Raw genomic sequence first — 13,600 nt, 5'->3', positions numbered from 1 at the left:
GAAAACACAAAAACTTTCAAATTAGATATTAAAAAGACCTCAATACTACAAACGAGATATTTCTTCCCATTTTAATTTTCCCACAAGAAAAAAAGAAAAGACAGATTGGAAGGATATTCAATTACAAAAAAGGACTAAAAACCATATCTAATTTTTATATGTTTCTTGTGCTGATTTCTGTCAAACACTGTATACATTTTAGGTATACAGTTTTAAAGGATAAGGCTCACATGCGTCATGTAAAGTAATGACTTTCCATTTTATATTAAATAATAATAAATATTTAATATAAATTTAATTTAATTAAAGAATTAATTAAATTAATAATGAAAATTAATGAATGTAAAGTTGATACAAAGTATCTGGGGGAGGGGGGGGGGAACTTATTCTGCACACGTTTAGAAGAAACATAAAATCAGCTAAAATCTACATGAGTTTTCTTATTTTTGAATAGAATTAATTCATCTTTATATCCAATGTATATGCCAACTGGAACTCTTTCATGAACAAATAGTCTCCATGTGGCTTATATAATGAACGTAAACTTGGAATATATTCCTCATCTACAGAAGTCGCCAAGACATGAAAGCACGATTGCCTCTTCAACAGAACAGTTCTTGTAAACGTCATGAAATGATCGGCAGTAATTACTTATTACTACTGGTCATCGTCAGTCTTCATCCAGACTTAATATATATCTCATCTATGAAAAATTGTAAACCTATATTTCATTTAGTACCCTGAGTAGGCTAAGGGTTAGATAATCCGAAATCATGCTCTAAAAACCAAATACAGAACTTTTTTCCAAACCACTTTAGTCCTCTAATAAACAGGGTTGAGATCTCACCCCGGCCATAAAATTCACCTACCACTAAACATATTCACGAGCATCCATGTCTACAGTGGGATTTGAACTTACATTTGAAGAGTGACAATATTATCCACTATGCCATGCCAACACGCGATAATGATATACAGGGTGTCCCTGAATTCATGGCCCAAACGTGAGGGGATGGTAGTACACACCGAAACCAGCAATATTCGTCATAGAATATGCGGCCGCAAACGCAGTGAGGAGTCGGAAATGAAGGACAGACACAGGTTTCCAAGTGACATTTATTGGAGATCATTACAAATGCCCAAAGTCCGCCCACCAACGTTGATACACGCGGGACAACGGCGGAATAGTGATTGGCGTACCTTCTCTTAAACACCGGGCTTGTCGCGCACATCGCCGGCTGCGACGGACAGTCGGGCGTCTGCGCCCCCTACCGGAATCCGGCCTGCATTTGCGGCCTCATATTCTATGACGAATATTACTGGTTTCAGCGTGTACTACCATCCCCTCACGTTTGGGCCATGAATTCAGCTCTGCTTAGAATAGTACATCAGATACACGATTCTATATTCTTAGCTATCCCTTATCTAATGTAATTCTGAAGATCATATTAGGGTTGAGATATTGAAACTTGCATAGTTATAACGAATACAAATAAATGCCATGAATTCGTAAGTAAAAATTCCCTCATCGTCTTATGGTTACAGCCATATCCTAGGTCTTGTCTGTATAATAAATCTCGATTCATCTGACCACAGTGTTTCTTTCAAAGATTCAGCAATTCAATTACATTATCACGGAAACTGCCAGAGTTTTATTGTCCTTTTCTTTTCTTTTCTTTTTTCTTTTTTTTTTTTTTCTTTTCTGGAAGGAGCAGTTTTGGAAAAGCTTATACTGACCCCATAATCAACATGAGTCGAGTCGAGTCCGTCTTGGTCTAAATTGAGAGATTTAGTCAACTGCAGTAACAGCGATTCAGAAAGCTTTGTGATTCCTTTTTCTTTCGCATAGTATTTGTTTCTAACAGATTCTTTTTAATCAATCTGTATCTTTTTTTTCCATTTTTGCAATTGTAGTTTTTGTCAGTTCCATACGTTTTGCTGTTGTTGTTCTGATATTAGGACTTCGCTTCGGGTACCAAAAATAACCCCTTTCTGGAAGTTATTTATGTTATGTTTTTCTCATATCGAATTGTCGATGATTTCTAATTTTCTAAGAATTAATCCTCAGATTTGCAAAAGTGCTTTAAATTATTATTTTTTTTTAAAGCACGAAGCGCATTGATGTATGTAATCTGTGTATATAGATACGCAGATCATTTCCATATTTGTATCAGCAAGTCTTCAAACATAAACAAACTAACTAATAAAACAATTCAGGTTCAACGATGAACAACACTTGATGACTTAATCTGCCCTTGATGCTGTCGAACATGAATAATTATAAGTGAAATATGTGAACAAATTGCTTTGTAGTACATAATTGTTTTCTCATCAGAGATGAATTAGAGAAAAAAGTAGGGTTGTTTTTTCCCTATCCCGGGCCCCATCAGCATTATATTCTTAGCTTTCCGCATAACGTGACTAAGGTCCTAGTAATTTTCCTATAGATAATACTTTTTTTTTTAGAAAAATTTCCTTTAACACGACCTGGTTCTTTTCTTAACGGAAGAATGTAGTTACCATGAGCTGAATTCCGAAGGTGGAAATCACTTGCGCACCCACAGGAGGCTATGCACTGTTATGGCATCTAAATTTTAAAGAAATTAAAAATAAAAAAAAATATGAATGTGTTAGCATTCGTTATACAACGCTAACATTACATTAATGTGTATATGCATGTTAGCATTAAAGAAATAATGGCAAATGTTTATGATCAAGGTTTAGATCTTGTCTAAGATACGAATAAAATTTAAGGGCGTTGCAGTTAAAGGTAAATTAGATAGTCTCATATGAAAGCGGAAGTGGTCACGAAAAAACTCAAGCTATCGCGAAAATTCCGAATTTTCTTCGTGCAAAGAAAACTGGCCAGAGAACACGCGCTTTGAATGATAGCAGATTAGTGAGATGAGATTAACTATCATTACCAAAATTAGGCTTATAAGAAGTCTAGTTAGTTATTTGTAGCAAACCATTGGGCCGAATACACAAAAAGAAATAATAAATCTCTAATGGAAAAACCGATGTTAATCTGATCAGCAGTAAGAAATAAAAGAGCGATAGGTTAGTTCGAATAATAAAGGCTACTTAAATCGCAGAAACGTCTGGGACAGTTAGCCTTAGTTCTTTTATTATTAGTTTATACAAGAGATTCATATTGTTTATTTTTATTCATCGCATTAGACGATCTTTTCATCACAGTAGAAAAATTGGATAAAGTACAAAAGAGATCTGAGAAGCGGCAACAAAGTAAGAGGAGGTTATTAATGTTGTGTGTGTGTGGGGGGGGTGACGTTGAAACAGAGAATCAGCGTAGATAACCTTGAAGGACAGATAGGAAATGAAGATAAAAGTGTCTGAGTAGATATTTGCAGTTTAGTGACTAGCAGTTTACATACTTGGCAAACATATTGTGGAAGAAAAGCCTGGGTGAAGTGATGAGAGAGAGAGAGAGAGAAGATTAACACTAGCTGAAATAAAGAGAGAACGATGTTAGGAATGATGCGACAAGATGCTGAAAATCAAATGCATGTGTACAAGACAATAGTCACTCCCGTAATGTTATAAAGAGTGGGGGCATGGGCTATGGAGAAAGACGAATTAAAAATAGAAAAAAGGAGAAGATGAATTAGGAAGAATTTGCTTCCTAAGTCCCTGAGTTTGCCGCCCCTCTCAATACACATCAAAAATACTATGAAAAGTCAAAACGACGTATAGGGAAATAAATTAAAACACTATATTTATTTCTGAAGTAAAACTTTAATTTCAACATTCTGAAATGCTAGTTTTCTTGCTTTTCTGTTAGCAAAATCGTCGATAACATTGGCAAAGTCAGTTTCATGGTAATGTAGGTAATTCTTAATCAATTTTATTTAGAAAAACTCCTCTCACAACTAGCAATTGTGAGGAAACGCAGTAGTATTACAATATTTGAAAATGAGTTCTCAAGACTATTTTAGAATTAACTGCAAAAGTTCAAAAAGGTTCAAAGTGCCTCCCGGGGCAGACTGCCCCTTGCTCACCCCCCCCCCCCTAGCTACGCCTCTGGATGTAACAAAGCAAGGAGAGTCTCTAAACTGCTATATTTTAATGATGGCCCGCCTGCTGTTTTTAATAATGATGCTATGAATTATTGCTGGAAGATATTCAATCGAATTTCTCTCTCTCTCTCTCTCTCTCTCTCTCTCTCTCTTTCTTACACAGAACTATGCACAAGTTGATAACACAGTCAATTTACTATAATGTGAACTTGAGAAAAAGTTTAATAACCATTTTCTCAAGTTAATATTTTTAACACGTTTAGCTAAAGTAAACGTATGTTTATATTGTCGATTGATTATTTAAAATTGACGTGGCTGCGAATTTCTGAAATTCGGTTTTGAATATTATTAGTTTAAAAAGTAATTGCTTTAAAATAATTAAAAAAAAAAGTAATTATACGGTAAGTCATAACTTGTGCCATGCATGGAAGTCAAATTCAAGCATACGCTTCAAGTCATTCGCACACGAAAAAGAGAAGGATCACGCTTGCGCAATAGTCCATTAATTATCGGATGCTTAATGGACCGTAACGGACTGACTGACTGGTCTGTAGCAATTCATTAAGTATCTTTACGGTCTTTAAAGCAGCATACATTTCAACAAAGACAATGTTTTTCTTAGTAATATATTCAAAGGGCTACTTGTATTTTCATTTCTCAAGTTAAATAAGCATTTTGAGGAAAAGCAATTTGGTTTCTTATAAAAGTCAATAGTCTTTCTTCTCTCACATTTGATATCATGGCAATTGTTCAAAAATATCCCCTATGTATGCTAAATATATGGACTCCTTTTATAATAAAATCGAAATTCGTAACAACTGTTAAAAGTTCATTTTATAATCAAAAACTTGCTTTAATACGAAATAAAAAGATAGAGTGCGCTGTAACATCTGTGTGTTATCTGCAGACAGCAGGAGAACACTGCGAATGACATAGACGTCCAGTAAAGACAACATACACACAAGGAGGATAATCGCTACCAGGATCTATCTGTGCATTAACCGTGAGTAATGCTAATCACGTGGTAGACATACCTGTTCCACAACTTGCTCTAGTGGATGTCCGTTCTTTATCTGTTCCTCGTTCAATCCTACTTCGTTACGGCATACTTCAGAGAGTAGGTTTTCATTAACGTCCGCACTTCGCGGTTTCACCAGATGTTGTTGAGCCGCTACCACCTAAAGACAACAGAGAGAAAAGAAATATGTAAATCAATAACTTTCAACCACTGGATTAAAAAAAAAATTAGCAAGACTAAATGATAATGTAATTTTGCTAAATTATTAGTAAAAATAAAATTATATAATACTAAAAAAAAACTTCTATATGACTAATTTTACGAAAAATAAATACATAAATATATCTGCAGAAGTTTTCTATTTATGCCTTAATAATAGTCAATATTGATTCGTAAGACTGTTCAAATATTACGCTATAAATAAGCCGAAATATAAATATAAATAGCCTGAATATTACTATATTCAGGCTATTTTTGAAAGGCTACTTTGTGCTGGAAAGCTATCAGCGTCAGTTATTCTCGTAATCCAAATAAATAACCACCTACAATTCCTAGCTTGTACTCGTAACGAAGTCTACATTTTGATTCTTTATAGCGTTTATTAAGAACGCCATCTCTGCTTTCGTTTGTTTTAGTTCTTGATATTGAACTTCCTCCCACTACACACCTTTTTCATGTTTCTGCCTTCCTATTTGCACTTTCATCTCTCCTCTTTAAAGTTGTCTACTTTATTTCCGTAATACTTCACCCCTCTCTCTCTCTCTCTCTCTCTCTCTCGTGTGTGTGCGTGCGCGCGCGCGCAAGCGCACGCAAGCAAAAGAGACAATGCTCACATGTAACCTGCTCTGCTGATCGTAGAGTTAAATCAAAATCACGTACGCTGATTCATCCTTCACGGAACTGTACGAAGAAGCAGTTAAGAAGGAAAAAATCATTTAATTATATTGGTATAATTTTAAATGAATATCCGAGATTGACTGACAGCATTACGAAATAATCTTCAGATTAATGCTTTTGTTTAAAAAAAAAAAAAAAAAAGGAATGCATTTTTAAAATGAACTTTTTACAAACACTATTTCCTCTTGAATTTTTCGTTGAAAATAAATAAATAATAATAATAATAATAAAGAAAAGTTTTAAAAATATCAATTAATTTCCTTGTGCCCATTAAATTATCATTTCCGGAACCTAACAAATAACAAACTTTCTTCTACCGTGAACAACTCGTGTCAGTAACGATTGATAGCTTTAGGCTATGATCAGTCATTTCTATTTCGTATCTAAATATAAAAGTAGAACAGAAGTAAGGGATATTTCTAACAGGTACGTTCAGCACAGCGAGGTACCAGGTTTCATGGACCAATGAGATCTTGCTATCACTGTTTGAAAATCGAGTCATATATATATATTCGTTTTCTGGTAGCGTAGCCTCAGTCTTGGGGTTGACGTTACGTTGACCTGCAATAATGACGTCATTCATTCATCACTTCATGGAATTCACCCACTTCGTGCTTTCATTTGCACATATTTCTTACGAAATTTCTACTAGATATGGTCATATTTACACAAACCCAAGATTACTACAAAAATTTTAGTAAAGATCCAGAATATCAAATTTCATCAAAATTCGTTCAACCATTAAGGAGATGAGCTTCTTTCCATGTTTTATTTTCCAGCTTTAGTCATATAACTTCTCTCTCTTATATACATTTTCCTCGCGAAAGACTTCATATAGAGTCAGCGAATTTATTTTTGCAAAAGTGTTTGCTTAAATCTCTCGCATTATATTACCAGTGCTATACTTAATTACATAGGAAGTACTGCCAACGCAATTTTTCATAAAGGGAAGAAATTACACTAAACTGTTTCGAAATAGCAGTATAATAAAATAATTAAATAGTATTCATAGTTAAATAATACAATCAGTATTCGACTTTTTCTTGTCAAACTTTTATCTTGTATATTGTTTAATTCAAAATAGTATTTTCTTTTAAAAAAGAATGATATACCTTCTTGCAGTTTTTTTCTTGCTTTCATAAATTATTTGTTAGAGCTTTATTATTTGCGCTTTACTTCAAAATATGAAAGGGCATCCTGCGTGATTATTCATAAATTATAAAAAGATACTTATAGGAAACAGTGGGACTTTCGGCGATTAGATCTTTTGACTCCATGGAGGTCTGATGATGATGATGATAATATTAACAATAATAAAGTTTTATTATTACATTACTGTAATTCCGTTCACAAATTTACATTCTTGATTTGTTTGCAGATTTGTGAACGGATGTGAAACCATTCATTAAAATTAAAATATAGGTATTTATGTGCGTGTGTGTGTGTGTGTGTGTGTGTGTGTGTGTGTGTGTGTGTGTGTGTGTGTGTGTGTGTACGTGTGTGTGTGATAATTTTTGCAAAATTTTACAAAAATTATTAAATTTATTATTTATTTTAATTAAAATTAAGTCGTTAAATCATTTTTCGCATTGTTTTTGTGATTTTCGCACCCACAGCGAATCCAAGCTACTTAAGCAGTTGTACTTGAAACATCTGATGAAATTAAATCACCCTAGCTACATTTTAGATACATTTCTAAAAATACTTACTCAGTATTGTCTGTCTGTCCGCACCCTCATACAATCCACAGTCTCGGTTGCCTCTATTGATGCAAACCGAAAAAAAAAAAGTTAATATGGTTATGAAAAAATGTGTATATAACACATCTTTCACTTTTTGGTGATATTATTTTATAATGTTATCGTGTTTATTTTTTAAAAAAAATTAATCAACACCCCTACATGATTAAAATTAAAAATTCTATTTCTATTAAATAAAAGTTATTTAATAGATCGTTTAAATTTTTTACTTCCAAGCCTTATCTGTAGCTTCTGCAAATCTGAAGAATCGATGCTTCTACGTTGGAATCCTCTCAAAATGGAAGGGACTTTATTTAGATCTGTACTTCAGTCTGCACTGTAGGTCAGTCAATCTCAGACGGTAGTATTGAGTGCCCCCATAAATGGGCTTAATAACACATGCATGGTCACCTTCCAAAACAAACTGCTCGTTGCGTTTAACATTTCGTAATCGACATATTTAATTAAATTCTTAATCTTTTAAACTATAAACGATTTTCGCTTAGCGACGAAACAAGCCGAGAAATACTTGCAATTTACATAAATACATATCTATACCGACATAATATTACATAACATTACTGATGCATAATGACATCATTTGTTTTTGTATCAATCTAAGCAATTCTTTCGATATAGTCCTGTTAAATTTCTATCTATTATATCCCCTAAATCATCGTAAAGGTTAGTAAATTATTCTGCATGGTGAGCTAAACTGTCACCCCCCACACACACAGAAAGAGAGGGAGAGGAGGGTTCAAGTGTTGGTATCTTCATTTGGAACTACTCTCCAGAACAGTTAGGTTAGTCAATAAGGCATTTGACGGTCTTTGTAAACTAAATACCAAAACAACTGATCAATCACTCTGATCACAAGCCCACTAACTGAAAGCACATACCATGTTTGCGACCATACGTTCACCGAAATCTGCTACATGTAGAATTAGCAGGTCTACACGTTACTCCCTAAGAAGGTGTTTCATGTGGGAACTTCTGGCAGATAAACAGGCCTAGATTTAAGAGAATATGAGTATCATATTTAGTGTACTGGTCAACATGCTTGCTTTTCGAATTAGTATAGGTTATGAATAAAGCGTGATGACTTTCCTCATAAAATGAAAGGTTAGAATTCTTCAAGAAACTCATCATGAAATACGATGCTGTAAGTATAGAAATACTACTGTGTGTTCGTCACAGTAGTATTTCTATTAAATAAAAGTTATTTAATAGAAATACTACTGTTAAATAAAAGTTATTTAATAGAAATACTACTGTTAAATAAAAGTTATTTAATAGAAACTAAAAAGAAAAAATTTTCTTTTCTGTTTCAGAAAAACAAAAAAGATCTTCTATTAAGTAACTTTTTGTAAGGTTTATATATATATATATTAAAAAAAGTAGAGGTGCACTTCTTGTGTCTTTGCACCTCTACTTTTGCCCTAGAAGAAGATTTCCATCTAGGAGTAAGCCAATTTCTGCTAACTGTGATAAAATCAATTATTGTTTTATTTGATCACAGAAACGACATGAATCTGATATGAATATGCACTATAGTTAGGACAAAAGTCCCTTCGTAGCTATGTGTTCGAATTTGTGAGAAGCGATGAAGAAGTTTTCTAGGGACTTCTTGATCGATGTTAGGTCGTTTTTCAAACAGAAATGTAAGGGTTTCTGTTCATAAACCACTAGCATTTCCATAAGAAATAAAATGGGGGGGGGGGGGGAAGAAATGAACCTTAAAATAATGTCGCAAGCATCGCTGTTCTCTCTCAGGAAAAAAAAAAGAGATTGGCCGAGGAAGGGACTTATTATTATCATTATTATTAAGAGAGACCTCTAAGGAGTCATGGACTCATCGAGAGGAACCCCCTCTCGTCCTCTCCTACCTTCCATAAAATGAAAAATTCCATCTACTAGTATCCTGTATGACTCTTTCAGAAGTTTCAAGTCTCAATCATATCATCCGTCTTTCTCCTATTTGCTGGTGTCTTCAGTCCACAAATTCTCAATCTGTCTTCATAATCTGTTATTCTGCAATTCCAATAATCATCATTAACACCCTTTTTTTGCACTCTCTTCACTCTGTCAGCATCACCATGGAAATATTTCCTATTTTCGTTATGATCACGCACCAGGACACATCAAGCACACTAGTAAATTCAAAATATTCACAAAGGAAACAGTCTGAAAGTTTCAGCACCAGCTAACAACATCATATCAGGCTTGCGGAACATTACATATAAAGATAAACTGAAGAAGGGTGGTCTTCATAGCTTGAGAAATAGGAGAGGAGAAAAGATATGATAGAAACATACAAACTGGTAAGGTGTTCTTACAGTATAAATGCAAGAGAAATTTTACAACTCATGAAGGTTGGAGATAAACTAGGGTCATTCTCGGAAGCTGAGTAAAGCGTAGTGAGGAAGAATGTGAGATTCATTTTCTTTTCATGGCGCGTGTAGTGAGTGGATGAAATAAGCTGCCAAACCAGTAGACGCTGTGAATAGATCATCGATGAATATTTTAAAGAATAGATATAATAGTAATAGGTGCCATGGAATTACACCTTCCAGGTTCTTCCCTCGATGAGACCCTGACTCCCTGTAGATGCTTGCAGATGATAATAATAATAATAATAATAATAATAATAATAATAATAATAATAATAATAATAATAATAATAATAATAAATTTGCTAACTGATTAATATGGATTAATATTTGTCTAAAAATCGATTAAGCTGCATACCTCCTTACGTGATTTCTTTATATTAAATAAGAATAATTAAATTTAAAAAAATAACAACAATTCATTCACTAATTTTATTTATTAATTAATTTTTATTTCTTCACTAATATTTTATTTATATTTTTATTCACCGATTTTCAATATTTTACCTATATGAATAGCTCAGGTATAAATAGAAATTAAAATCTAACTTACAGCAATTAGCTAAGGTCATAAATTAGAGCACCAAGAAAAAAAGAAAAAATAAATACATATAACATTTAAAATAAGCATTAAGCTTTAGCAGACGATATTAGACATAAACACCATTCCGATATCAAATCAGAGTTAATCAGAAAAGAGTTGAAGGAAGCGCACTCTACACATAAAAGTTTAACCTATAGTTAAACTTTCGAAATAAATTAAATTAAATTAAAAATATTAATCTGAGTCCAAAAACCGGCTCATTTAATATTTTAATAATTAAATAATATGTAACAATAAAATAATAAAAACACTTATTTTGTTAATTTATGTGTTTTTATTTTATTTAGCAATTTTTTTTGTATAAACTTTGGCGTAACTGGTTAAGTGAGTGGTGTTTCTGCTTTTCCAAGCAGCGAGCTATGGTTTCAAAGTCCATTGCAGCATGAATATTGTGAATGTCTCTAGGTAGAAGATGATTTCACAAGTGTAGGAAGACCATGTTCTGTTTCTTTCACAGATTATCTATCCTACTTAACCTACTCATGATACTAATATGGTTTATCATACATTATACAGCCTTTCGTAGTAAGTATTGTCCAAAAAAAAAATAAACAAATAATAGCTTCCCATTGAGTTTTTCCAAACAAAGAAGTAATAAATGACATAAAAGAGAAGAGAAGCAAGAAAATTTAAATGCACTTTTTTGTTGTTGTTTTGAATATATTATACCTATATACACAATCCTTAAGCAAAATTGCTTTTGATATATTGCTGTTAATAACCGATAAATATACCGAGAAAAAAAAAAACTAAAAGCAATTAAACTTCTGTTAACAGTAGATATCAGTTACTGATTACATTCAAGTGCGTTTACCCATAAACGGGAACAAGTTTAATAGGCTGATTGGACTGCAGCTCAAGGCGACAAAATATCGAAAAATGACTAAAAACTCTCATCAAATTAACAAACTAAAATAATTACATAGGAAATAAAGTAACCATGATCACGAATATAATATATTATATTATATATATATATATATATATATATATATATATATATGTGTGTGTGTGTGTGTGTGTTTTCTTCTAAAGTTTTTTTTTTTCATACTGTTGAACGATTAGTTTTTCATACATATCTATCAACAAATACGTTTTGATTAATTTGGTATAGTTTTAAATCAATAGCATTGTTTAATTGTTTCTTTCTTTCTTTCTTCAGATTTTGTATTAGAAATTACTGATTGTTCCAATTTAATGATTTTGTAAAGCAGCCAGGAGGACCACGCGACATTTCCGATTCCGGGAAAAACCTCTGTGCGGATTCTTTCTAGGATGCAAGGAATCTTTATGGAAGTTTTTCAACTCACGATATTAGCCGTCTCATATGGAGTTGACAGTTTCTCTCTCTCTCTCTCTCTCTCTCTCTTGAGAAACAGACAAATCTGCCGCCGAACACAAAAGCAATTAACTATAGTTCATACAATCATCCAATTCTCATTCGTCCTTAAGAGAGTTGGGTCCCGTTAATTAGTAGTTTTAGGAAATTTAATGCAGCTAGCTTTCCATTCCTCTACTGCATCTCTCTAAGGATAAGTATTATTAGTTTAAGTAATCTAGATAAGTCTGTCTGTAGATTGTGTGTGTGTGTGTGTGTGTGTGTGTGTGTGTGTGTGTGTGTGTGTGTGTGTGTGTGTGTGTGTGTGTGTGTGTGTGTGTGTGTGTGTGTGTGTGTGTGTGTGTGTTGAGTCTCCGTACTTCAGTCAGTATAGACGAAGCCCTTTGGTCGGAAAGACCTGGGTTTCATTCCCGTCAGTGACGTGACGAACCTTTATCTGGTCTCTTTCGACTAAAGGTGAGTTAGCCGGTCTCATACGGAGGTTAGGGGGGGTTTTCTCATCCGACCAGAACAGGCAAACCGACGCGTAAACATACGCATCTACAGACATAAGACACATCGGGAGGCATAGGGCTAACCACCTTATCCTCGATACGGTAGAGATTAAATGTAGAAAAACCCTCGACACTGCAAGGCAAAAGAGGAGGGAAGGAATAATAATAAGATATGTCTGTTAACGGGACTTGGCGAGATGAAAATCGAGTTTCCTAGAAGAAAAACCCCATCCCATTCGTATGAAACTGGCTAACTCATCTTCATTTGAAAAGCTCTGGTAAAAGTTATTAGCATTCTCTACGAGATTTGAACCCAGATCTTTCCAAACAAAGACCTCCGTTCTATACCGACTGAGCTACAGAGGCTCTAACTACATTATACTGATCTTATATAATTACAACCAATATAGTGACATAGATCAACTTTCAATTATTATAATTACTGAAAAAGAATAGCTCAAGAGATAAATAAAGCTTATTTCCTAAGACACAAAATTAGTTCTTATCATAGCATTTCAATTGTCATTAAAAATATAAAGTTTTTCTTCCTATTCAGAAGTTAACATTTTCAGAAATAAATTACAATTTTTCTATTCACATAACATTTTGCATATACGTATTATTCACATGTTTAGCAGCTTACGAAATGAAAACACCGTGAGAACCAACAGTTTGTACAACTGGAACTGCATCAAAAGTGCTTAATATAAAAGTGTTTCTTAATTCCTACTCCACATTGAAAGCATCATATGTTGAGTATGGATTTGAAGAAACCTTAATATCACCGTCTCTCGATTTTTATTTTAAGCACTTTGAACTTAATGAAGGGCTAATAGTAACCGAAATTTCATTATCCGACGCCCTGATGATAATTAATAATTAGTATTTTAACTTATTAAATACTGTGTAAAAAACTGTTTCAGGATGCACCTGTCCCGAAAAATGGGTCAAGGTCTTTCGTTTCACGAGGCTCACAACCACTTCTTCTTGGTCGAACTAATGTTGTACATCGAAAAGGTGACTTTTCTGTAAATGAGTAGGTCAGCCAGTACTCAGAGCATATTATGTGTAGGGTAAAATTT

At 33.5% G+C, this 13,600-nt stretch overlaps 1 protein-coding gene across 1 annotated transcript in view; it reads right to left on the bottom strand.

The window, feature by feature from the left end:
* fus (epithelial splicing regulatory protein fusilli) overlaps positions 1-13,600 on the bottom strand; it is a 123,479-nt gene that overhangs the window by 85,071 nt on the left and 24,808 nt on the right. The window contains exon 2 of the mRNA XM_090392436.1: positions 5,072-5,215. Coding sequence (XP_090248562.1) covers positions 5,072-5,215 — 144 coding nt within the window. The remainder of the gene's footprint in view (positions 1-5,071; positions 5,216-13,600) is intronic.

This window comes from Typopeltis vanoorti, chromosome 1 (genome assembly GCF_054136105.1).
Source record: "Typopeltis vanoorti isolate ZY-2024b chromosome 1, IOZ_Tvanoo_1.0, whole genome shotgun sequence".
Lineage (NCBI taxonomy): Eukaryota > Metazoa > Arthropoda > Arachnida > Uropygi > Thelyphonidae > Typopeltis > Typopeltis vanoorti.
The sequence above is the reverse complement of the archived record's forward strand: the minus strand, read 5'-3'. Positions and strand labels throughout refer to the sequence as shown.